The 24,427-nt window shown below is 55.1% G+C and overlaps 4 protein-coding genes across 6 annotated transcripts; 2 read left to right on the top strand and 2 right to left on the bottom strand.

The window, feature by feature from the left end:
• Positions 1-65: 65 nt before the first annotated feature.
• On the bottom strand, positions 66-6,896 carry ACD (ACD shelterin complex subunit and telomerase recruitment factor). Of its 3 annotated transcripts, XM_015873662.2 has the most exons (14): positions 6,759-6,868; positions 6,528-6,654; positions 5,834-5,958; positions 5,270-5,360; positions 4,611-4,690; positions 4,281-4,325; positions 4,016-4,050; positions 3,679-3,842; positions 3,419-3,506; positions 3,151-3,231; positions 2,385-2,483; positions 1,316-2,127; positions 795-871; positions 66-583 (listed from the first exon to the last, which is right to left on the bottom strand). In XM_015873662.2, exons 1-14 carry the CDS (start codon positions 6,851-6,853, stop codon positions 520-522), a joined length of 1,983 nt encoding a protein of 660 aa, XP_015729148.1. In that variant the 5' UTR covers positions 6,854-6,868; the 3' UTR covers positions 66-519. The 3 variants fall into 3 exon arrangements, with proteins under 3 accessions (XP_015729148.1, XP_015729149.1, XP_015729150.1); XM_015873663.2 differs by having other exon boundaries at positions 6,528-6,896; XM_015873664.2 differs by lacking the exons at positions 6,528-6,654; positions 6,759-6,868 and having other exon boundaries at positions 5,270-5,386; positions 5,834-5,936.
• Positions 6,897-7,749: 853 nt separating this feature from the next.
• Positions 7,750-9,859, top strand: LOC107319129 (C-factor-like). Its single transcript, XM_015873764.2, is given in 7 exon segments — positions 7,750-7,969; positions 7,972-8,007; positions 8,364-8,415; positions 8,585-8,772; positions 9,068-9,226; positions 9,348-9,467; positions 9,647-9,859. Coding segments are annotated over 7 exon segments (783 nt in total). The 5' UTR covers positions 7,750-7,855; the 3' UTR covers positions 9,761-9,859.
• A 410-nt stretch (positions 9,860-10,269) lies between these two features.
• LOC107319148 (uncharacterized oxidoreductase C663.09c-like) lies at positions 10,270-13,090 on the bottom strand. The gene is given in 8 exon segments (XM_032447181.1): positions 10,270-10,383; positions 10,576-10,686; positions 10,822-10,980; positions 11,099-11,286; positions 12,299-12,350; positions 12,662-12,842; positions 12,844-12,995; positions 12,998-13,090. Coding segments are annotated over 8 exon segments (1,050 nt in total).
• Positions 13,091-14,030: 940 nt separating this feature from the next.
• On the top strand, positions 14,031-24,417 carry AARS1 (alanyl-tRNA synthetase 1). Its single transcript, XM_015873655.2, has 21 exons — positions 14,031-14,133; positions 14,367-14,555; positions 15,511-15,699; positions 16,357-16,502; positions 17,257-17,448; positions 17,651-17,795; positions 18,083-18,228; positions 18,528-18,636; positions 18,713-18,863; positions 19,203-19,327; positions 19,564-19,708; positions 20,064-20,242; positions 20,691-20,804; positions 21,325-21,531; positions 21,933-22,117; positions 22,430-22,538; positions 22,789-22,902; positions 23,236-23,355; positions 23,488-23,574; positions 23,849-23,962; positions 24,158-24,417. Exons 2-21 carry the CDS (start codon positions 14,412-14,414, stop codon positions 24,341-24,343), a joined length of 2,907 nt encoding a protein of 968 aa, XP_015729141.1. The 5' UTR covers positions 14,031-14,133; positions 14,367-14,411; the 3' UTR covers positions 24,344-24,417.
• Positions 24,418-24,427: the final 10 nt, after the last annotated feature.

The raw sequence follows: 24,427 nt of genomic DNA, 5'->3' as shown, positions 1-24,427 counted from the left end.
TCTGTTTGTTCCCCCCTTATACCCTGCCCCTTGCCTTTTCTTTTTTTTTTAATACAAGAGCTGTGTATTTAAAAATATATGACTTTTAATTTTAACAACACAAACCTTGCTGGATATTTTGTAAGAAAAAGCATTGGAACTCAACAAAACCAAGTCAACTAATGTCCAAACACTGCACTGGCTCCAGGAAGGGGGATCAGGTTCCAGGGCCTGGTGCCTGTGTCATTGCTGCTGCCCATGCTACAGTGGGATCAGGTCCCCTCTCCTTGCAGGCTGTTTGCTCCAGGCTGCAATGGATGGTGCAGCACAGCACTGAGGTGAAAACGAGCCCAGCTCATGCACTGCAGCATCCTCAAACAGGTGGCAACTCCCTCTTAAAACCGAGGGTGCTGGCTTCCACCAGGGCATGGCCCCAGCACTGTCATGGTCCCTGATGCCAGGCCAGCCACCGCTGAGGGATGTGCAGCTTTAAAGGAAGGTTGCTGAACAGGCTGAGCTCGAGCTCCATGTGGTCTCATCTCAAGACTCCGTATCCCTTTCTGTGACAATCCAGCTCGCCCACATCATCATCGCCTTGGAGAGCCTGCAAAACCAAATGAGAGCTGCGATGAGACAAGAACAACACTGGGAGGACACAAAGGTGCCCAGGTAGGCCTATGGTGGGGCTGCTGCTCCAGGAGGGACAAAGCAGAGCTCAGGTCCTGGCAGGGACAGAGAGGGACCCGCTGCAGCTGGTCCTAGAGAACTGAGGGCCAGGAGCAGGCAGAGCACATTGAGTCCATCGCTGCACTGACCTGATGGACTGTATCTGCTTGCAGAGCTCAGGGCTGGGGGGCTCGTATTTGTACTGTGGTGGATTCTCATTCACATACTGTGGAAGTGAAAGGGACAGTGAGTGAGGTGCTGGAACACAGCCGGCCAGCCACAAAACAAGACCACAATCCCATGATGTATCCCAAGACCTCGATACATCTGCAGCAGCTCTTACCTCGTTTCCTGCCCTCCCCATCTCATTTCACCTGGAGACCTGGAAAAGCCTTCAGCAAGGGCCGCTTCCCACCCAGCTCCCTGCTGAGCTTAGCTGCACCTTCACCCAGAGTCACAAGTCCTCCCTCTACCCTGCATACAGCAGCTCTGCTCTGCCTCTCTAGGAGCCAGGAAAGCCTGGTACTGCATGCACTGCATCACCCATCCCCAGCAGAGCCAGGTGCCTTGCAGACCTGCAGAAGGGTCTGTAGGAGGCACATAAAAGGTGTGGGGACACAGAAACCCTCAATGAGTCCTGCAGGATCCCAACCAACTGCTTCATTCTTACCGGCTGCAGATCTCTGTGCCGCTCCGGGTGGTAGCCGGGAATTCTCACTGAGGATGCCTGCTCTTCTTCCTCCTTCTCTTCTTCATCCAGTTCCTCCTCTTCATCCAGCTCCAGCTCCTCTTCATCCACTTCCAACTCCTCTTCGTCCAGCTCCTCCTCAATGGATTTTTCTTCACGTTGTGGCCTCATCTCCCTTCTGCTCTTCTTTGCTCTCTGCAGGCTCTTTAATTCAGCCTTCCTGCCCACTTCTCTCACTGTGCCCTCAGAGGGGGATTGGGGAGGTTTTCTGTGCCGCAATCCATGGGGGGACCGACACGGGTGAGGCAGAGCCTGACCATCTCTCACCACCAGCTTCCTCTTGGCACCCACAGCCCTTCTGGTCTTCCCTGGGGATTCTCCTCCCCTGTCTCTGGCATCACCCATGTGATGCTTCTGCATATACACAGGGTAAGCTGTGCCGCTGGAGTCTGCCTGCTCTTGGTGGGGTGCCCTTTCAGCACAGGCAGGAAAAACTGGAGAGACTGATGACACGCTGGCCTGAGAGTCCTCCGGCCCCAGTGGGACTCGAGCAGTGCAAGGGGTAGAGCAGGCTCCCTCTGCAGTTGATGTTGCCTGGGTCATGTCAGCCTTCACAGGGCTGATATTGCAATATGAGGTGAGCAGCGAAGGAGATGAAGTCTGCACTGAGTCATCCTGCAGCAAGGCCTGGGGAGAGTCGTGGCTACAAGGTTCCAAGTCAGGGGTGTTGCTGTCGGCAGCCACCTCCTGCTGGGCCTCTTGAGCGCGTGGAGAGCTACACAGATGGGACTTCTCTGGTAAGAGGAAAAAAAGCAGAGTCACATTGAGCAAGGGGAACTCTGCTGGTAGTAACATGTGGGAGCAGGAGCTGTGCTGGTATGTGAGATAGGGCAGGTGAGCATCAGAGCAGGCATGAGGAGATGGCACCCTGGGGACCATCAGGGCTACTTGTTGACCAGGGCAAGTAAACCAGCATCAAGGAGGAGCTGCACATCCACACAGAGAGGAGTGGGGCTGTGTGCTCCCAGCAAAACGTGTGTTCTAGACTGACCTTCTGGAGAGGACAGGGTCAAGGACATGGGGGGCAGCCTGTTCCAAGGGTTGTCCAGCGATGCCTCGGAGTCCTCTGACAATGCTGTTGACTCTGCAGCTGCAACAACCATGAGTGGGAAATGATTGGGTTGAACTGCAGGACCAAGAATGCTGCTGTCTATTCCCAGCCCTGCAGCAGCTAAAAAGAGTGATGAACTGCACAGACAGCACTCAAGGGGGAGCTCTGAAACCCTTCTAGCAGACAAATCTGGAGCGATGGATCAGACAGATTCCTTCTAAGGCCTCATTCAGGCAGTGGGGAGCCAGAGAGCACCCAGAGAGCAGGCAGGCAAGAAGGAAGTCCTTCCTGTGCACCCTTTTCCCTTCTCTTGCAGGGCTAGCAGAGCCTGGCCTCTTGCTGCTGAAGCAGACACAGTCAGCCACGCTGGGGCACGTAAACAGCAGCTGCCACCTCCTGCACCCAACATGCTGAGAGGTGAGAAACCTCACTGAAGCTATTCACAGACTGTGACCTGATAACATGGTCCCCATGAGGGACTCGCAGCTGTATGCTGTCTCCTGGTGTCTAGAGCACAGCCTGCACTGCCCAGGGCAAGATGAAGGTGTCAAATTGCCCCCTGCTCATTCAGTGCCAGCAGTATTCACTCGCATAGACCTGGCTCTGCTGGTACGTCCTTCACTTAATGCAAAGAGAAAAAAGGTTGAGCAGAATTCAGATGTAGATCCTATATGGTTGAATTGGATGTGTATGTCCCACTACTTACACTTGTCCTGGGGTACGACACTCTGATCGCCTGGCACTGTCATTTCGTAGCCACTCTTCTCAGGAGATGCTCCACATGTAACTGAAACAAAAGTGGTACCGCAGGTCACAGCCCGGCACACTGCTCAGCCTTCAAAGGAAACCTTCGCCACTTCCTAGAGAGATCCCAGGCAGCTGACAGGACTTGTGGCATCTCAGCAGCGTGGGGATTGAGACAGCAAGAGCAGCCATCCAGGCTTGTGACCTCCAAATGATGCTGCAGCACTGACCTGGCTGGGAAGCATTGCAGTCAACCACTCCTTCCTCAGCAGGGATCACCAGGATGGTGGCTGGGACTATGAAGGTGTCCTCACGTGGCTGAAATGAGAAACATTACGTGGTTTTGTGCCACGTGGTCCCTCTCAAGCTGCAGGAGCTTTTCCCTTTCCTTCTCCACGTAGGGCCCCCACCAATGAGCTGATACAGCCCTGCCCCAGATGGTCACACAGGGATGGCTCTGCACCAGGCCCCACTCAATGCTTGGACTGACCCCTTTTTGGAGCTCTGCCTCCCACCGGGTCACAGGAAGCTGGTCTGCCTCTGCTGAGGGTGTCTCTTTGGGCACCTGCAAATCCAAGCACTTCTCAGCGTTTTCCTTCAAGACCTCGAGCTGGTCCTGTGCTATCACTTCTAACAGCTGAGAGAGGGACGGCTCTGGAGCAAGAACACACGTATGTTAGTGGAGAAGATACCTCAGTTCAGGCAAATGTTTTTATTTTCGGTTGCACGACAGAAACCAATGGAAAGATGCAAAGCTGCATTTCCTCTGCAACCAGAAACTATCTTTCCATTCTCTCCCCAGCCACACTGATCTTCACAACCCTTACCTGAGCTAGGAGTGGTCCCCACAGAGAGATTCCTCCTGCAATGACCAAGGAGAAAGCCAGTGTCAGAGCTGGGTGGGCTCCTGCATCAGCAGGATCACGTCCATGAAAGTGACCAGCTTTGCACTCTCTGCTCAGCTCTGTCACATCCCAGGGCAGAAAGTCCCACAAGGAACTGCCATCAAACACAAACCAGCCCCTGCCAGCTCACATTGAGTGCCTGCACCCTCACACTGCAGTGTCTGGCAATCACCAGCCCAATACTTACAGCCAGAGCTCCTTTATCTTCTGTAGCACAGAGGGCTCCTGGTTCCTAGAACAACAGAGAAGCCAGTTACTGATGGGGGCATTCCCTCCCATGCACATCTCTCTCATTCCTTCTGAGTTTGTGACACAAATCTCTCTCTTTCAGGGAGTACAATGATCTCTAACACAACCAGGTCACAGCAACACATCACGTAGCTCATTACTGGCAATGCATGCTGCTGTGCCGAGGGCTCCTGGCTTCAGTGCTACGTGGCAAACACTGTCTTCTCAGCTCCAGGGCAATGCTCAAGCCCCACAAACCAGCACCCCCAGCCCGCACCCACGCACATACACATTTGATGAATCCATCCTCTGTCTCTCCATGGGCAGCACAACGAAGCGCTGGGCGGTGAGATAAAACTCACAGTCCTCCTGTTGGGGCAAACAGAGTCTGTGTGATATGGGCAAGCAGCCACAGATCTGCTCCCACCCACTTCACGACTGGTGAGCACCCACCCCAGCCCTGCTAACAACTTCAACAAGGGGCAGCCTGACCTCCCCCGCAGCAGGTTTTGCACCTTCTGCATTGGCTTTTGCAGCAGCTTCTTCATGGGCCACGAGCCAGGCTGGGTCAGCCTGAGGCCAAGGGGCCTGGATCTGAGCAAGGGGAGGGCAGGGAGCTCTCTGCCATGGGCTGAGGTCCACACAGGCCTCCTACAGTCACAGAGCCTGCAGCTCCAGAACAGCAAGAGGAAGCAGTAGTGTGGCTGAGGCTGCTGCAGACCCTAGGGGAGACGCATCACATCTCCAGGGAAGGCTCAGGCCATTCCCTGTTCTGTCAAGTCTTCTTCACTGCCACACAGCCTGCCAGGACCTGAGCACTGAAGGGCCGTGGAGAAAAAAGGCCAGCCTCCATCCACCCTCAGCTCCATCATGCAGCTCTGGGAGCAGCTAAAAGCACGCAGGGAGCAAGGCAAGATCAGGATTAATTCCATTCACTGGAGCACTTACCAGCTTGGCCTCCTCCCGGAAACACAGCGTGTACTTCTGCAAGGTGATCAGTCTACAGATAAGGCTGGAAAGCATGAGCTGCATGTGGGCACTAGGAAAAGAACAGAGCAGGACCATCTGGGAGAGATGAAGAATGAAGTCAGACCGCCCACACCCACCGTGGGGCTCCCGTTACAGCTACACAGCACAGGGGCACAATGGATCACTTCTCAGCGTGAGCATCGGGGACCGAGCTGCTGAGAGCTGCTTTCTATCCTCCCTCTGATACCAGCAATTGCTCCAGCTGGAAAACAGGGGGCTCATATCCAAATGGGGGAGAACCAAGACAGGCTGCTAGCACTGATAAGAGCCCAAGGAACCACAGTTAAGGCGTCTGCAATCAACCCCTGCACATCCCAGCCTGCCACGACTGCAGCACCAAGCACCTTCATTCCAGCCTAACAGCAGCACCTCCTTCCCATCCTATTATTGATTTAGCTTAACACAACCAGCAACAAGGCCAGGCGGGAGCCCCACTAGCAGCTTTGCAGAGCTGCAGTCCCAGCCACAGCTGATGGAACCCACTTTTCTTCCGCCTGCAGAGCTTCTGCTGTAACAACCACTCGGATGTAGTGGGAGCCGTCTGAGACTTGCAGGACAGCATCTTGCTGCACTTCGCCTTGGCCAGGAGGACTTGAGCCACTCAAAACCTACAGAGCAGGGAAGGAAAAAAGCAGAACGAACATCACTCAAGGAATGGCCAGTGGTCAAAGGCAGCACAGCACTACTGAGGAGCCCATCAGGATCCATCACCACAGACTGAAGAGATCTCCCAGCAGGGAGTGGGCCAAAAAGTGGCCCAGAAAGCACCTTCTGACACCCTGTTCCTATAAGGAGGCATCTCTTCCTCATAATGTGGCTCTGGGCAGCCTGGTCTGCTGGTTGGTGACCCTGCACACAGCACAAGGTTTGAAACTAATGATCATTAGCAGCCTGACTCTGTGTGCCCACAGGGAACGGGCATCCATCACCCCTTCTGAGCAGCCCACACCAAAGCCTCGTTATTTAGGGTAAATCTCCCCTCCTTCAGCTTGAACCAATTTCTCCTCATCCTACCACAACAGCCCCTACTACAAAGCCCATCCTTTTCCTTCATCCAGGCCCTTTAGGCCGCTTTATGGTGTGCGTTGGATGCAGCCCACGGTACAGCTGTGGTGTCACAGCCCTGCCGCCATCCTCCATCACCCTACAGCAGGGCTGTGCCCCCCATGGTACCCACCCGCAGCACCTGCCCCGTCAGCCACTTCTTCCCCTCCGGCTGCTCGTGGTTGAGCAGCAGGCCGACGATCCAGGGCTGCAGGACGCAGAGGCCGGGAGATGAGAGATTCCTACCGCCGTACAGCAACCTAAGCGGGGGGACACGGAGGGCCGCGTTTTGAGGGCCAAAGGCCGGCAGGGCAGGGCAGGGCAGGGCAATGTAGCCCGGCTCCCGTCGCCGCTTTGGCCTCACCCGCCCTCGGCCGCCCGCTCCGCCCCGCCGGGACTGCAGGCCGCAGCCATGGCCGCCCGCGGCCGGGAAGGGGAAGCGCAGCCGGGAGGCCGCATCCGGGGCGGGGCGGCCTGAAACGGGCATGGAGCCGCCTCGTGTGCTGTAGGGCTCGGAACCGGGACCGGACAGCGGTGGTGGAAGGCAGCCGAGTTTATTGGGAGTCCCCATTTGAAGCAGTACCCCGGGTGCTGCTCACACCTCCCCATCACTCCATTGAACCGAGCCGTTTCTTCATCCCCCTGCTCGGCTGGGTCGTGCTGCAGCTGTAGTAGCCGTGGTCCAGTGGCATTGCTCCCTGCTGGATGCTTGTTGTGCTGCTCATACACGAATGGGAGCATCACTGCTGGCCTTCCATCGTGCTTCCAGCTGCAGCTCATGGCTGATAGCAGGGCTGAGCTTTAGGACAAGGTCCCTTCTGGAGGGTTTTATAGAATCATAGAATTACCAAGAGGTTTCCAAGAGGTTCTGGGAGGTTCCCAGCTATTACAGTGGCAGAAGGGCTGCTACCTCTCCTGGCTGCTGTGCACATTGAGGCCAATATGCTACACACAGTCCACCTTTACCTATCCAGCCCCAAAGGGAATAGGCCCAAGTGGGATGGTGAGAAGAGGCAGCTCAGTGCAGATATAGAGGTAGTTCTGGTGCAAAACCACCAGGCTCACATTGCGGTAGAGCAGAGAAGAGGGAGGTATGAAGAGCAGCAAGCAAACTGCAGCCAAGTGCCTGCACGGGCGAGCTGGTGCTTGTACTGCATCAGCTTTGGGAGCAGAGGTGGCTGTTCAGGGGGCAAAGGATAGCGTGCATCAACACCAGGGGAGCATCAGCTCCTCCTACCCTGGTCATTCCCTGCCCTGGCAGGACACTGGGATCCCCTGCTGTCACTGAGCCACCAGGAAAAGGGGATCCAGGGCGTGGAGCAGAGCCAAGAGGCTGGTACTGTGCAGAGAGTTTGTGGAGCAAAGAGCAGATGCAAGACCTCACGGGAAGGCATGAGATAACTGAGTACTAAAAGGCACCTGCAGGCAGTGCGCTGTCAGCACGGAGGCAGACGGAGCAGTATGGCTGGAGTTTGTTTTCGCTCCGTTCTGGTGACTGGGGCCAACAGGGGCATCGGCCTGGGCTTTGTCCGGCACCTGCTGGCACTGCCAAACCCACCTGAGTGGGTCTTTGGCTAACTTGTCGGGACGCCCAACGGGACAGCAGAGCACAGGTGAAGGCCTGGGCTGGGCTGGAGCGACTGAAGGTGGGGGGGGGATAAAAAAAAAAAAAAAAAAAAAAAAAAAAAAAAACCCCCCCCCCAAGCCCAGGGCTGGTGCAGGAGAGGGGAGGTGTGAAGGATCATGAGATGATGAAGGAGCTGCAGCCCTGGGCATCAGCACATGAGAGCTGGGAGGGATGGCAACAGGACAAGCTGTGCACAGTGCCCAGGGCTCCTTGGGGTTGGGCAGGGAGCTGCTTCTACTGCTTCTGCCTTTATCTGGCACTGTGTACCACAGGGCAGGGGGCAAAGTGTCAGCCGTGCTGAAAAGAGCGTGACATGTGGCTCACATCAGCTGTCTTTGACAGGAGCTGCAGCAATTGGCCTCCAAGCACCCCAACCTGGTCATCGTCCCGCTCGGTACGTGCCACAGCCGCAGCCCAAAGGCTGAAGGTCCCTCACCTGGGCTCCCCGCTCTCTGGGCTCTGCATCCTCCCACAGCCCTGCTGCAGGGGCTCTGTCCCAGCACTGTGCCTGCTGGCAGACACCGAGGGCAGCGGGCACTCACCTCCCCACCTCGCCTCTGCAGAAGTCACCGATCCCGCCAGCATCAAGGCGGCCGCAGCCAGCGTCGGGGAGCGCCTCAAGGGCTCGGGGCTCAACCTCCTCATCAACAACGCTGCTGTTCTGAAGACCAACTCGCTTGACACCGAGACACTGAAGGACATGTCTGACGTGTACACCACCAACACCATCGCACCCCTGCTGCTGGGCCAGGTACTGTGCTCACCCATGGCACCAGGAACGTCCCTGTCCTGTGGCCCTGAGATCCCCTATGGCAGAAGGAAGGGTCTGGTGGGATGGGGCTCTGCTTTGCCTGGTGCTCCTGAGCTGCTCTGAGAAGTTGTGGGACAGGGGCTGGTGCTGAGGAGCTGGAACCTGGAGCAGGAGGAAGGGCTGCGGGGATGAGGAAGGAAGATGGCTGCTGATGGTGCTGGTGCCAGCACTGCTGCTGTGGGAAGAGCTGGTCCTGTCCCCTGTGTGTGGAACCCTGATTCTCCCCTCCCCACAGGCGTTCCTGCCCCTGCTGAAGAAGGCAGCCCAGGAGAGCCCGGGCTCTGGGATGAGCTGCAGCAAGGCAGCCATCATCAACATCTCCAGCATTGGGGGATCCATTTCTTCTTTTGCTGGTTGGGATGTAATGGAAATTGTCTCATACCGCTGCAGTAAGGTATTGCCACACTCTGGGGAGTGAAAATATCCTTCTTTTCCCCTGCCTGGCCGTGGGATCTGCAGGTGTCCCCATGCTGCACCTTCTCATCCCCACCTGATCCCTGTGCTGTCTCCCACAGGCTGCTCTCAACATGCTCACCAGGTGCCAGTCCATGGGCTACCGGGAACACGGCATCCTCTGCGTTGCTTTCCATCCTGGATGGGTACAAACAGACATGGGGAGCGCAGCCGGACACACGGTAGGAGCCTCCCCATATTGGGTCTATACACAGCCTGTGCTGTTTCCCATGGGAGGCTGCTGTCTCCCGGAGCCCTGCACCAACACCCCCCAGGGGCCCTGCTCCATCAGCACCATGGCAGCTCTCCCTGCCCTGGGACCTTGGGCACACATGCCTGTGTTTCTCCCTCTGCCCTGCAGCCCCCGCTGACTGTGGATGCCAGCATAGGAGGGATGCTGAAGGTGCTCTCCAACCTCTCCGACAAGGACAGCGGCTCCTTCCTGGACTGGGAAGGGAACGTTGTGGCCTGGTGACGTGCTGGCCCGGCCTCCTGCCTGCATCCTGACAGTGGCCCCTCTGCTGCTGCCTCCCCTCTGCTTCCCCCTCAATAAACCCAGCTCTGACAACAGCAATGCTCTTGGCTCCAACTGTGAGCACAGCAGGCTCTGTGAAGCCTCATGGAGGGCAGCCCCTTCCCAGGGTGTCCCACCCCTCATGTGTGTGCATCAGCTCCCAACCACATCCACTGCCGGGTGTCCCCTCATGTGACAAATGTCAGTGCTGGAAGCATCCCTTCCAGAAAGGCCAATACCTGCCTCTCAGGAGGTGGGCTGCCCAGGGCTGGGAGCAGCACAGGTGAGTGGGGAGCATAGGATCTGTCCAGCAAGGGTTCCCTATGAGGGCTCAGGTCGGGGTGGGATATAGAGTTATGCAAAGCTAGGATGCAGGGCACCAAGTGGCTGCACATGGGGTGGGGAATGGGGAGAAGCTTTTGCCCATGTCCGTGAGTGGGGAAGAGTGACATGGGTGGGCTGAGCTGGCATCACCAGGGCAGGCAGTTCCCTTCCCAGTCCAGGAAGGCCCCACAGGCCTCCTGTGAAAGGCTGCCCAGCACCTCCAGAATGCCCTGCATGCTGCGCTCCACTGTCATGGGTGCCTGTGGGAGAGGAAAAGGAACAGCATCACTGCCACAGCCTGTGATGGGCAGGGAGAGCTGCAGGGATTGACCATCCTGGAGGGTGCAGGGAAGTTGCTGTACCCCTTTGTCCCAACCTGAATAGGGCTGGCTGCCCATAGAGATACTATTTCTTCTTGCCAGCCCACTGCTCTCTGTGTGAAGGAGACATACCTGCTCTGTCCCCATGTCAGTCTTCACCCAGCCAGGATGGATCGCCGCACACAAGATCCCTTTGTCCCTGAGCTCTGCAGCCAGGCACCTGGTCACCATGTTCTGGGCAGCCTGGAAGAGTCAGATAGCATGAGCACGGCCCAGGTTGGTGCTCTGAGTGCTCATGCTTGTAGGACCAAGCAAGGGATGCCCGGACCACGGGCTCCATGGGGGACCATCCCCAATTCCCCCCACCTGCCCTCTCACCTTGCTGGCACGGTATGGGTACATGGGGGCCTCCAGCACACCAAGACAAAGCCCGATGGAGCCCACTTTGGAAGACATATTGATGATGGCTGCCCTGCTGCAGCTCAGCCCCTCCGTCCCTGCATCTTTTGCTGCCTTCTCCAAGAGTGGCAGGAACTCCTGGCAAACAGACACGCATTAGAGCTCTGCTAGTACAGAGCCTGGGGTTCAGCCCTGCTCTGGATGTCCTCATGCCATGACTACAGGCCACAGTGGTGCAGCTCTACCCCATACACACCTTGGCAACCTGCAGGGGCCCAACCACATTGACTGCAAACGTGGTGAGCATCTCCTGTGCATCCACAGACTGCAGCGTGGCCTGCGAGCCAACGCCAGCATTGTTGATGAGCAGGTTCAAGCCCTGGCCCTCCAGATGAGTCTCCACAGCCTGCACGGCTCCGCGGATGCTGGGCAAGTCCACCGTGTCTGCAGGGCAAAAAGAGGAACGTGACTGCATTTACTTTATGGACTTGAGAGGTTATTTGGTAAGTGCTGCCTGCAGGAACACTACAGCTACACTCATGGAGACTTTCTCCATAGGTCTTGCTGTTGTATTGAAGAAATATTTGTTATGTTCCTAATATTCTGATCTTTCCTGGTTGATACCCACTCTGACGGGTCATTCAGAGTGACCATTTTCCAGCATGCTAAAATACATCTTGCACCACTTTCCAGGATACAACATACAGCCTTTGCTTGCAGACTTTGATTCCCATCCTTCTCTTATCTACAGATACTTCAGCCCCAGCTGTGGGTCCAGCCCCCCTATACAGCATAGGAATGGTATGGTATGGGACTTCTTTTTTGGATGATGAACAAGCAGAGCTCCAAGCTCCATTACTCCAGGTGTCATTCACTGGCTTGGGTGAATGATTAATTTCTGTGTTTGGAGTGGCTGAGTCATTGCTCCAAGGGAGAATGGGGCGAGGCATGTGGGACAAGCACGTCCCTATTGTGACACCAGTCTAATTAGCTGAAGGCAACTTCTTCTCTCCATAATGGCTGAAATGGTGCCTACAAAGCAAAATGCACTTCAGATGGAAGAAATCAGGGGATTAGAAAGGGAAAGAAAGGAATGGAGAATGAAAGGATGCAGTGGGCATTTTTGAGTTAATTTCTTTCATTTCTGAAACGCATGTTGGTTTGAAGTAAGCCATTCCCTTACATGGAGGAAGACAGCCTGGAGCAGAACTCCCCATCTCTGGCAATGCAAAGTGCCAATCTCTGCTGCTCTCCCTTTTATCCCCCATGCCCTTGTCCTCTCCTTATTCCACTTGTCACTGAACCTGGCAGACATCCCAGCTCACCAGGCTGCAGCCATGTGGCTGCCACCACCAAGGTCTGGCAAAACCATCCATAGCTGTGCCCCCAGGTGAGTGGAGGGCACAGGAGAGGGAGGAGGAGCAGTGCCTTATGCAGGAGAGGGGTTACACCATACCTAGCTGGATCAGCTTGATGTTGGGGTGCCGGGCAGCTAATTCTTGCAGGGCCTGGAGACAAAGGCATGGAACAGGGGGTTAGAAGCCACCGGCAGCACTGCTGGTCTTCCCACCCATCCCATCCTTGTCCCCAAGAAGCAGATCGTGGTGGCTTTGCTCTTGCTGTGGAAGCTGTCAGGTGAATGGGCAGCAGGGAGAAGGGGGCGGTTGGCTCAGTGTGAGCACCAAGGTCATGGGCACCACTTGGGCACAGCCCACCTTGCTCCCACCCTCAGAGCACCCAACCAAGCTCCCAGCAGACACCCAGGAGGGGCCACGATGCCCCTCGCTCCCATGGCTGGTAGACATCCCCATGCACTGACCTTCCCTCTTGGACCAGTGGCATCACGGCAGGTGGCAAAGATGTGCTGTGGGGGCTGGGGGCTGGCGGCGAGCTGCCTCACCAGCTCCAGCCCAATGCCCCGGTTGGACCCCGTCACTAGAACGCTCTGAGCCAGCATGGCCATCTCCAAGGGGGTGAGACAGTCACAGCGGTGACTGGTGCTCCCAGTTGAAATGCTGCCTGCTTGGCATGAAGAGGAGAAAAGGCACAGCCCAGGGAGTGGCTTTGGGTACCTATGGGGACAGTGACGGTGCCAGCAGCAGCCCCGGCACCTTGGCTGCCCTGGGACTGGGGTGGGAGCATGTCATGGAGTGATAGCTCTACTTGCGTTGCCAGCTCCCCAAGACTTGACTTCTACAAAGCCCCAGATCCCAAATCCATGCAACCACAGGAGAAGGATCACATCCATTCAGAGCTTGGAACTGCGCTCGGAAACACTACCAAGAAATGGAAGGGACATGAGCAGGTCCTGTTTGTGGGACTGAGGTTGCAGCAAGTTCATTCCGTATGCCTGCTTTCCCCCAGGAGTCAGTAGAGAAGCCCCCCCAGCTGCCCACAGCCCTCACCCTTCTCCCCATCCTCACATTAACACCCATCATCCAGGGAAGGACAGTGCTCGGATGCCCAGCAGAACAGCAGGTGCAACAAAGCAAAAGCACCTAAAGAGGCGTTATGGAGGGCGTCATCAGCCATGCAAAGCAATTGCTCTGCACGGACTTGCCTGCTCCAGAGCTGTCATCGCTAACCAACAAGACTGGAGTTTCCTCTTTTCCTTCCAGGTTCTTTCCTTGGGAAGGGGATGGCTGAAGGAGCAGGAATGGCTGCAGGCCAGCAGAGCAGGGAGAGGCAAGCAGCAAGTGACCTATGGACATGGCTGATAGCAATACAGGTGTGTTCATGGCTCAGGAACAGAGCCTGGGGCCACACGATCCCTAATGGGCCCATAAGAGAAGCTGTGGGGAAGAGATGAAGCTAATCTTGATGAGTCCAAGGCTAAAAGGCACCCGGGAACCATTCATGGAATGGAACATCCATAGCACTGTGTTGGTTTGGACCATGACTTGTGTTCGTTCTATGATGACAGTGACTCAGGATGGGAGCCGTGCTGTGTTGAGTTCCTGTGTGTCAGGTCAGCTCAGTGCTGGTCTGAACGCCCTGCATCAACAGTGACAGCCGACAGCCACCAAACCCAGCCCCTCCATTGAGCCCAGCGTGGCCACTACAAAATGGCGGCGCCCTGCCCGGCTTCACGCAGCCCGCGTCACGTGACCCCTGCGTTCCGCCATTGCATCAGCCGTCGCGCGGCCCGCCCCTCGGCAGGGATAGGACTGGTGGGCGGGGCGTCTGCTGAGCGACGGCTCACGCAGCCAATCAGCGGCCGGATCCCTGCACTGCGGGCGCTGCGGCGGCCAGGCCGGGTGTGCGCAGCGTGGGGCGGAGGTGCCCGGCGAGGTAGGCCGACAGGGCGGGGGGCTGCGGGCCGGGGCTGGGCAGCGCTGAGGGGTCTGAGGGGAGCATGGAGCATGGAGCGGGGCTGGGCGGCCTGACAGCGCTGAGCACGGCTCATACAGCGCCAGGGGAAGCGGCACCTCAGGGATGCTGGGGTTTGGGCCGGGTCCGCTGGGTCATTGTGGGGGGGTGAAGGTGATGAGAGCCCTGATGAGCGCTTTGCTCTGTCCCCGCAGCCCTGCTGCAGTCACACCTGAGCGCTGTGAGCCCGCAGCTCCGAGATGGAATCCACGCTGACAGCCAGGCAGATCCGGCAGCGCTTCATTGACTTCTTCAAGGAGAACCAGCACACCTACGTGCACTCATCTTCCACCATCCCCCTGGATGACCCCACGCTGCTGTTTGCTAATGCTGGCATGAACCAGGTAGGATTCCAGCTCCGGTCATTGCAGCAGCAGCAGCTGAAGGAGTGAAGCTGTTTGCAAAGCCTTTGGAGCTGCCCATTCCTTCCTAATAAACAACAGAGCTCAACGGTTCGGCCCTGAGCAACGTGATGAGCTCTAGGTGTCCCCATTCATTGCAGTGGGGTTGGACTGGATGGCCTTTAATGGTCTCCTTTAATGGTCTCCACCAACTCTGAAGAGTATCAGAGTTTAAAACCTCCTGCAGGCATCATCCTGGCAGTGCATTTACCCATCTTTTCTTAGCTGACTCCTTTCCAGCTGTGGTTTGAGTTCACCTTGCAGTTGGTTCAGTTCTCCCTTCACCCATCAATCCCTGCTCCCTGAGCGGAGCTGGTTTCCCATTGCTCATTGAAATGAGGTTTGTATTTGGCTCCTTGCACCCTGAAGTGTCCTCAAACTTCAAAACTACCAGCTCTTCTGATTGTGTGGACAATTAGCGTTGTGTTCCCCATTACTGGTCACAAAGAGGTGGATGCTGCATCTGCAGGAGTCCTACTGCAGAGCTGGCAGGGGAGGTTTCTGTGCTCCCAGGGCTGACAGTGCAGAGATGGGAGTGCTGCCAGTCTGCCCTCCTTGACCCTTTGGACCACAGCTAGCACTGCAAATAGTTGCAGAGGGAATCCTGGCACAAATGACCACCAGCATCTAATGAGCAGTTGGGGGTAGGCTGCTGGAAGGGTTTTTCTGGAGTTTTCCATGTCTTTTTGGCAATTGGGAATCTGGCTGTTTTACCTTTGGAAGTTCTGGAGTTTACATGCTCCAGGTGTGTGTGTTGGGTCCTGCATCCTGACATGCTGCAGGCTGCCTCTGGGACATCAGGCCAGCAGTGCCATGATACAGAAGATGCTCAGTGCGTCGCTGTTGCTGTTAACATCTTAAAACCAGACCTTGATTCCTCTTTTTTCTTCCCTCTCAGTTCAAACCCATCTTCCTCAACACTATCGACCCCTCGCACCCACTTGCTAAACTGAGCAGAGCCACCAACACTCAGAAGTGCATCCGAGCTGGGGGGAAGCACAACGACCTGGACGATGTGGGAAAGGATGTCTACCACCACACTTTCTTTGAGATGTTGGGCTCTTGGTCCTTTGGGGATTATTTCAAGGTAAAATAGACTCATCTCTTGCACAAAGTCATGTCTCTGTGAGCTCAGCAGTGTTTGCCAAGAGGAAGGAGACTGTTTTGGCACAGAGGGGCTCATAAGGTACCCTTGGCTCCCCCAGCTCTGCAGAATACTTTGTGATATATTACTTAAGGTTTACAAATCTGATTATATTGTGTTAATGCTGGCAGTTTGGAGTCTCCAAGTAGAAATGTTATGCCTGCAGCTCCAGGACTGCCACTAAAGCAATATTCCCAAGCTTCTTGCTAGTGTGAGGTTCATATTACAAAGGGATCGTGGAGAATACAGCTGAGGATTATAGGCTTTAACTTGCTTCCACCTGCAAAGCTATACAAGATGTGTTGTGTGCCCTGTTTGCTGCATATACAGGTTTGTCTCTTATGCCAAAGGTCTGAAAGCTGTGGATTGTTTCTTAGACAGCTGTCCTAGTCCAGCTGCTGTCAGTTAGGGCTGGTAGTACAGGGGGACCTCAGGAGAGACTTTGTGTGGAAGGTTTCTGCATGTTTGAATGATGCTCTGAGTAGATCCTAGTCAGCCAGTGATCTCCTGTAGTAGCCATTACTCTAAATGAGCAGGTACCGCATGCCAAAGAGAAGCTCTGTTTGCACTCACATACTCAGCTCCTCTTTCCTTCTGCAGGAACTTGCTTGTAAACTGGCACTGGACCTTCTCACCAAGGAGTTTGGCATCCCTGCAGAAAGACTCTATGTCACTTACTTTGGTGGAAACGAGAATGCTGGACTGCAGCCAGACCTGGAATGCAAGCAGATCTGGCTGGATTTGGGGTGAGGGCCTTAAACTGAGAAAGCTTTGTGTTTTGATGAACAGCTGCCATCTGCCTTTCTTCAGAGAAAGATGCCACGTGCTGAGGCAGAGCACGTACAGCAGGAGGCTTTAACAAAAGTCAGAGCATCACCAGTGATGTTTGCAGGGTGGTAGAGCTGCAGAGCCACAAGGGAGCACTGATGCTAGATAGAAGAGGCTGAGACTCAGGTCAAGCCTTAGAGTTTTCTTTGCAAAATCTCCTTTATAAGCTTAAGAACATAAGAAGTGCTCTGCTGTGTCAGACCAATGATCTGTCTGTGTGACAGCAGTTATGATGCTGTTCAGAGAAAGCAGGCAAAGCTGGCTGTGAGTGTTGGGTGGAGAAGTGTACAGATCACAGCCATTGGATCAAGTATGTTAGCAGGTCATTCATCTTTTCCCCCTAGTTTCTGCTTGGGGATGTGCTCCTTCACCCTCAGTCTGATTGTGTTTTGAACCTATTGGGTTTCTCTGACCCATTCAGTCTTGTCCTCTCTGCTCCTACTCTTGCTTGTGTTGATGTCAAAGATGCACCTGTGATCTCAGTGGCAGCTTTGGTGGGGTGTTGTGTCCATCTCTGCCTTCCAGCTGGCACTCGTCAGCAGGCAACCAGGCTCCTGAGATAGACTGATACAGAGAATCAGTGGGCTGAGGTTTCTCTGTTGAGTCCCCCCCAGTTGGGGGACCTCCTGCCTCACTGTAAGTCTCTTGTTCAATAGGGGTTTCTTGTTGCAGGCTGCCTGAGGGCAGGATTCTGCCTGGCAATATGAAGGATAACTTCTGGGAGATGGGTGACACAGGTCCCTGTGGGCCTTGCAGCGAGATCCACTACGACCGAATTGGGGACAGAGATGCTTCTCATCTGGTCAATCAGGATGACCCCAATGTCCTGGAGATCTGGAATTTGGTGTTCATACAGTTCAACAGGTGAGTGAGGGCTGCTCCCCAACCCAGCTGCTTGCCTGCATTCCCAGTGTTCTAACACAGGTGCCTCTTTGCTGTTTGCTGGGCCCTCCTTCCTATACCTGCAAGCCTCTTCAGCAATTTGGATGCTGTAGCAAACTGAGTTCTGGTGTTGCCCCGCTGCCTCCATCCGTGACAGCTTGTCTTTCTTTCTGTGTGTTGTCAGGGAAGCTGATGGGAGCCTGAAACCTCTTCCCAAGAAAAGTATTGACACTGGGATGGGTTTGGAGCGGCTGGTTTCTGTGCTGCAGAACAAGATGTCCAACTATGACACCGACCTTTTCCTTCCTTACTTTGAAGCCATCCAGAAGGTACAAACTGGGGAATCTGGGCCTGATCCCGCTGCATCCATTGCCTGGATCCCTGGCTGGATCTTTTGTCCTGGGCTCTTAATGCTGGATTAAGCTGGCTTTACCTCCCTCTGCTCCTGGATGTCCTTCAGCCCTGAGAACACAGGCACCGTGCAGAGCTCTCCATCTTCCTCCACTCACCTCCTTCCCAGAGCAGTGTGCCATCCCTGTAGGATGACTTTGGCTTCTGAGGTGCTTCCCTGTTGTTCTGCCCTGCTGCTGATCCCCGTGTTCTCCTCCCCACGCAGGGCACAGGTGCCAGGCCATACATGGGGCAGGTTGGTGCTGAGGACGCGGATGGCATAGACATGGCGTACCGCGTGCTGGCAGACCACGCAAGGACCATCACACTGGCCCTGTCTGATGGTGGCAGACCTGACAACACTGGCAGAGGGTAAGGAGGGAGCTGCTGCAGTGCTGCTGTATGTGTTCTGCTCAGCACAGGATCCGGTGCGTCTCTGGGAGGTCTGAATGCAATGGGTAACACAGCGTTAGTTCGATGTATTTGAATCCTATGGCAAGGTCCACCCCCAGATGTTGTGGATGCCACATTCCTGGAGAGTTTGAGGCCAGGATGGTTGGGGTCCTGGGCAGCCTGATGTAGTGAGCAACCCTGCTCATGGCAGAGGGTTTGAAACCAGATGATCTTTGAGGTCCACTCCAACCCAAACCATTCTGTGATGTATTCCCCAGGTACGTGCTGAGACGGATTCTCCGCCGGGCTGTGCGTTACTCCCATGAGAAGCTCAATGCCCCCAAGGGCTTCTTTGCTACACTGGTGGACGTTGTGGTGCAGTCACTGGTAAGTTCTTCCCCCACTCCTCTTTATCTGCTGATGTGTGCAGATCTCTCCATGCTGAATCCTCTTGGTTGTGCAGGGAGATGCCTTTCCCGAGCTGAAAAAAGACCCAGATATGGTGAAGGACATTATCAATGAAGAAGAGGATCAGTTCCTGAAAACACTCAGCAGAGGACGTCGTATCCTGGACAGGAAGATCCAGAGCATGGGCGACAGTAAAACCATTCCTGGTGAGGCTGAGGCTTCTGTCTGGAGGCACCAAAAGGCATTTATCATGGGATAAATGGGACTGAGGGCGAAGTTGGGCTGGGTGTTGGTAGAAAGTGTAGAGGGCAGAGCTGGAGGCAATAGACCATTTGCTCTCTTCTCTGGCCTGTTCACTTGCTCAGGTCTCTGAGCTGCACAGGCACAACATGGCAGTGTGATCTCTGTGCCCTGTCTGTTAGTGAGGAGACTCTTAGTTGCTTGTGTCCACCAGGCCTGTTCATTGTCCTGCTATTGCACAAAGCTCATTGAGGAGCAGCATTTCATGGAGCAGAAGTGCTGAATTCTCTGCTTTTCCCATGAAGGTGATACTGCCTGGCTGCTGTATGACACCTATGGTTTCCCTGTGGATCTCACTGGGCTGATAGCGGAGGAGAAAGGCCTTGTTGTGGACATGGAGGGCTTTGAGGAAGAGCGGAAAAACGCACAGGTAGATCACAGCACCAAGATCTGAGTGCGGGCAGGGAGGGTTCCCTTTGTTTTAATCTGTGGCTGTGAGTTCCTGCTCCTTTCTTATAGCGTGCGCTTTACCCCTTGGGAGAGACCTGCAGCCTTTTGGGATGCTTTCCCAAGAGCCCTTTGGGAAACACCAAGGCACAAGACCAGAGCTGCCACCCACCAGTGGCGGTGTGGGTTTTCTTAAGCTTTGTTTTTTGTCATTGGCAGCTCAAATCTCAAGGCAAAGGTGCTGGAGGGGAGGACCTCCTCATGCTGGACATCTATGCCATCGAAGAACTCAGGGCCCGAGGGCTGGAGGTGACAGATGACTCGCCAAAATATGGTTATACCTCAGACCCCAGCGGTACCTACGGTATGAAAAAGCCCTCTCAGAGCCACCCTCTGCTGCCCAGTCCCTTCCTCCCACATCTCCTTGGGAGGAGCTGCTTTGTCTTCCTGGGGCATCTGACTTAACAAGGCCCCCTCTGGGTTCCTCTTTCCTGGAACATGCAGATGGGAGTGGAAATATGTAAGAGCAAATAGCTGTGCAGGGTGGTTCCCGCCACAGAGAACACTGTATAAAATCACCTTATCCAGCTATTGCTATAGTTCTTCCTACTTACCCCTTGGAACTGTAGCTTGTGCAGTGGCTGGGAGGTGTTGCTATGAAGTTCTGCTCCTGTATAGTGCCTCGTTTCACTGACACAGCCTGTTGTCTTTGGTGACAGATTTTGGGAGCCTTGTAGCCACGGTGAAAGCCATCCGCAGGGAGAAGAAGTTTGTGGAGGAGGTGTCCACTGGCCAGGAATGTGGGATAGTGCTTGACCGGACCTGTTTCTATGCCGAGCAGGGTGGGCAGATCTATGACCAGGGCTACATGGTCAAGGAGGACGACAGCAAGGAGGATGTGAGTCTGCCTGAGAGTCTTTGGCTCATCTCAGCCTCATCTGCAGCCTAGGCTGCTGGGTGCATAGGAGAAGGGGTTGAATAAGCTCCAGTGCTTTCCTGTCCTGGGTCAGGACCTGCATAGTTTTCCTTTTTGGGGGGTGCAGGGTGGCGCGGATGTGCTGGAGTTGGCTCTCCTTGCTTGGGAGGTTGCACTGAACTCTGCTGTAGCATCAGGCTGTTGCTGTGCCACGGGTGCCTATGGTGGTGGTGCAGGGGTGGCTGTGCTTTTAAGCTGAGGTGGGGACCTCTTTCAGCTCTGCTCTGCCTGGGGACACTTTGCTTTCCCATATCCTACACACCATTCTAGCTCTCACACCTTTCCAGCTGCAGATCAGGGCTCTGGCAGGGCAGTGCATTTCCCTTGCCCTGTCACTCTTCTTACTGGGTACATTTCCCTCTTTGTACAGAAAACTGAATTCACTGTGAAGAATGTGCAGGTCCGAGGAGGCTACGTGCTTCACATAGGAACTCTGTATGGAAGCTTGAAAGTGGGAGACCAGGTCCACCTATCAATCGATGAGGTGAGTTAAGGCATGGTGTAACAGACGGCTTCATCTCTTGGCCTGTCTCCTTCCTTTGGAGCAGCATGGCTGCTGCTCTGGAGGCATGGAGATTGGGTCCTGCTCCCCCTGCAGCACTTGCTTCAGGCCTCTCCTTCTGGGATGTGGCTTCCCCCTTCCATGAGGCAGATAACACACTGCTGGCTCAGCCACACTCTCTGGGCTGAGCACTGAATGGAGCCCAGCTTGCAAAATGGGTTTCCCTTCCCTTTAGAGGCACCTCTGGAGCAAAAGAGAAGGCATGTAGCAGGGACAGGCACACTGCTCTATCCTTGGTCTCTCTCCAGAAAGGCCCAGCAAGGGGATTGGAAGGGAAAAGCTGTGTACAAATGTACAAGGGAATGCCCTGCTCTTACAGCTTATGCTCCAAGGCAGCAGGTTGTTTCTGATGAAGCAGCATGTTAGCCTCTTATCTCCACAGCTGGAAGTGATCCTGGCTGTGCAGTGTGGGACCCTATCTAACAAGGCCTTTCTCCATCAGACCAGGCGGAGACCAGTCATGAGCAACCACACAGCCACCCACATCCTCAACTTCGCCCTGCGCTCAGTGTTGGGAGAAGCAGACCAGAGAGGGTCACTGGTGGCACCAGACAGGCTGAGGTTTGACTTCACAGCCAAGGGAGCCTTGTCCACAAAGGAAATCAAGGAAGTTGAAAGCATCGCCAACCAGATGATCGAGGAGGCAAAGGTGGGTTGGTCAGATTGAAGGGTTAGTCACTTTGCTGGCCCCATCCTCCAGGAAGAATCCTGCCCTTTTCCTGGTGGATCCACACCTTGGGTTGCTGCAGTGTTTGAACTGGTTTTGGTGGACAGCTGAGGCAGCAGCTTTTAGTAGGAGTCTGGTTTGAATCATATCAAACCCTCTTCAGCTTTGAATGGTTCCTTGCCTGCTCTGGTGTCACACTGTCTGCAAATACCAAGAAGTTTAGCAGAGCAGTTTAGAAGCACGGGATCAGTCAGTTAGCATGGGATCCCTGCAGCTCAGCCAGCCCTGGGTCAGGTGGAGCTTTTAGGATACCCTGGAAATGCAAGCAGTGTCACAGCTAACAGGACCAGCTCTCACCTGCATCCTTTTCCTTTGCTCTGCAGACTGTATATGCTAAGGACTGCCCTCTGGCAGCAGCTAAAGCTATCCAAGGGCTGCGGGCAGTTTTTGATGAGACCTACCCCGATCCTGTCCGCGTGGTCTCTATTGGAATCCCTGTGGAGGAGCTGCTGGCTGACCCCTCCGGCCCCGCAGGCTCCATCACTTCCATCGAGTTTTGCGGAGGGACGTGAGTATCTGGAGAGGCCAGGGAAGGCAGCAGGGTGAAGTCTGAGCTTGTGATGTGGTCGCATGCTGGGCAAGGAAACTGCCTGCATGCCATCCCTGCTCCCACACTGTGTCTGATAGCGCTGGTGCTTTGCCGCCCTTCCCTCACTGTGAAGCTTTTAGTGGCTGGGTTGGGTTTTCTGTCTGTCCCTTGCTGCTACTTTCTCCCCAGCGGGGTGGTTTTCTAGTTTCCATGCTGAATCCTGCTGAGATGAGAAGTGAACCGGTCTGTTAACTCTCTTGTTGTGGGTCTCTTTCTGGGTTCTTTCTTAAGGCACTTGCAGAACTCTGGCCATGCTGGGCCCTTTGTGATTGTTTCAGAAGAAGCCATTGCTAAAGGCATCCGGAGGATAGTGGCAGTCACTGGGGCTGAAGCTCGGAAGGTAAGGGGAGGCAGGGGCTGCTCTCTTTTGGAAGGACCTTGGCAAGTCCTTTTTGTAAGGGAGAGTCTGGCTGGAGTCTGGCTCTGGGCAGTCACTGCCTGCATTGGCTTTGCTGCTTCCCTGGGTGTTATTGAACCCCATGCTCAGTGCTGCTGCCTTCCTGGCACTCCTCTTGGGGATGGCCTGGTACCTTACCAGGATGGCCTGGTAGCTCCCCCTGTGTGCTGTGACTCAAATTGTGTTCCTCCAGGCCCTCAGGAAGGTGGAGAGCCTCAAGAAATTGCTGTCAGCTCTGGATGCCAAGGTGAAGGTGCAGACAGCTCCCAACAAGGACGTGCAGAAGGAGATCACGGACCTCAGCGAGGTGAGGGTGGCAGCAGTGCTGGGACCTGGCGCTGGGTGTTATTAATGAAGCCCAAATTGATTCCTGCTTCTCTGTCTCCTCCTCTGGGGCCTCTTTGGTTACTCTCTTGGGGTTAATTGCTGGTGAATTGAAGTCTTGTGCCAACGCTCTGTAGGACACGAGCTCAGAGGTCTCAGCCCTGTGTTCTTTGGGCGCTACAACTCACACCTGAGCTTATTGGATAGCAGGGCAGGGGAGCTCAAGCCACTTTGAGGCTCATTAATGCAATGCAGCATTCCCTGCATTCTGCCATGGCCACCTCCACCTTTAACCCTCCCTTGTCTTGTTATGCAGATGCTGGCTACTGCTGTTATCCCACAGTGGCAGAAAGATGAGCTGAGAGAAGCTGTTAAAGCACTGAAGAAGGTTATGGATGACCTGGACCGTGCAAGCAAAGCTGACATCCAGAAACGAGTGAGCCCTGGCTGTGTGTGTGTGTGTATGTGGGGGGGGGGGGTCTCTTTGTGCAGGGAGCTCTGGGCTGGGTGGTTCTTGTGTCCAAGTGCATTGTGCAGACACCTGAACAGCAGTGCTGTCTGTCCTCAGGTATTGGAAAAGACAAAGCAAGTCATTGAGAGTCACCCTAACCAGCCACTAGTCATCATGGAAATGGAAAACGGAGCCTCAGCGAAGGTATGGGGAAGGTCTGATCTCTCCTTGTACCTGAGGGGCAGTTGGGTGGGCTCTGTTTGCTGTTGGAGATGGTGCTGTGAGCCAAAGGAGTCACAGTGCTGAAGGGCAGGTTTCAGTGTTGGAACAACCAAGCTGATCTGGTGCCACTTCATACCCCTGCCCTCCCTCCAGGGCTGTCCCCGTTTATGTGAGGCTCACAGCTGGGCTGAAGTGCTGCCTGGGGGTAAAGCCCAGGGGCAGGTGAGCCAATTGATGTTCCTTGTTCTTCCTCCAGGCCCTGAATGAATCACTGAAGCTCTTCAAGACTCATTCCCCCCAGACTGCCACCATGCTCTTTGCTGTGGACAACGAAGCGGGCAGGATCACCTGCCTGTGCCAGGTGCCCCAGGTCAGTCTGTGCTGCAGTGGCAGGAAGATGAATCTCATGCGATGGGGGCCGGCAGTCACTGCGGTGATTGAGAGCCACAGCTCTGTGCTTTGTGTTGTTATGGGGGATGGAGCAGGAGGGAAAGGGGCTTATATCCTTCCTCACCGCCACCAGGCTGCAGGTCGAGCTCTGTTTGTCCCTTCTTTTCCCCTCCAGGAGACAGCACAGAAGGGCCTGAAGGCCAACCAGTGGGTGCAGGAGGTCTCTGCTCTGATGGACGGCAAAGGAGGAGGGAAGGACGTCTCAGCACAAGCCACAGGCAAGAACGTGGGCTGCCTGCACGAGGCCCTGCGCCTGGCCACGGACTTTGCCAGGCTGCACCTCGGGGAGCTGAAAAACTGATGGGAACCCCACATCCCCCCTAATTACCCTTTGGTTTGCTGTATGAGCCCCGCATCCAATAAACGATAGAATCAAGAAGGCGTT

Source organism: Coturnix japonica, chromosome 11, assembly GCF_001577835.2.
Source record: "Coturnix japonica isolate 7356 chromosome 11, Coturnix japonica 2.1, whole genome shotgun sequence".
Classification (NCBI taxonomy): Eukaryota; Metazoa; Chordata; class Aves; order Galliformes; family Phasianidae; genus Coturnix; species Coturnix japonica.
This window is presented reverse-complemented; position numbering and strand designations above follow the sequence as displayed.

What these genes read in the sequence shown, in the direction of transcription:
- ACD (XM_015873663.2), bottom strand. Translation starts at nt 6,881, where the DNA reads ATGCCCGTTTCAGGCCGCCCCGCCCCGGATGCGGCCTCCCGGCTGCGC. An exon ending in GGGGACCACTCCTAGCTCAG is followed by an intron (nt 3,843 to 4,015) that starts GTAAGGGTTGTG and finishes TTCTTGCTCCAG; the next exon opens with AGCCGTCCCTCTCTCAGCTG. An exon ending in AAGCAGATACAGTCCATCAG is followed by an intron (nt 584 to 794) that starts GTCAGTGCAGCG and finishes TTGGTTTTGCAG; the next exon opens with GCTCTCCAAGGCGATGATGA.
- AARS1 (XM_015873655.2), top strand. Translation starts at nt 14,412, where the DNA reads ATGGAATCCACGCTGACAGCCAGGCAGATCCGGCAGCGCTTCATTGAC. An exon ending in ACGTTGTGGTGCAGTCACTG is followed by an intron (nt 18,637 to 18,712) that starts GTAAGTTCTTCC and finishes TTGGTTGTGCAG; the next exon opens with GGAGATGCCTTTCCCGAGCT. An exon ending in TCCACCTATCAATCGATGAG is followed by an intron (nt 20,805 to 21,324) that starts GTGAGTTAAGGC and finishes TTTCTCCATCAG; the next exon opens with ACCAGGCGGAGACCAGTCAT.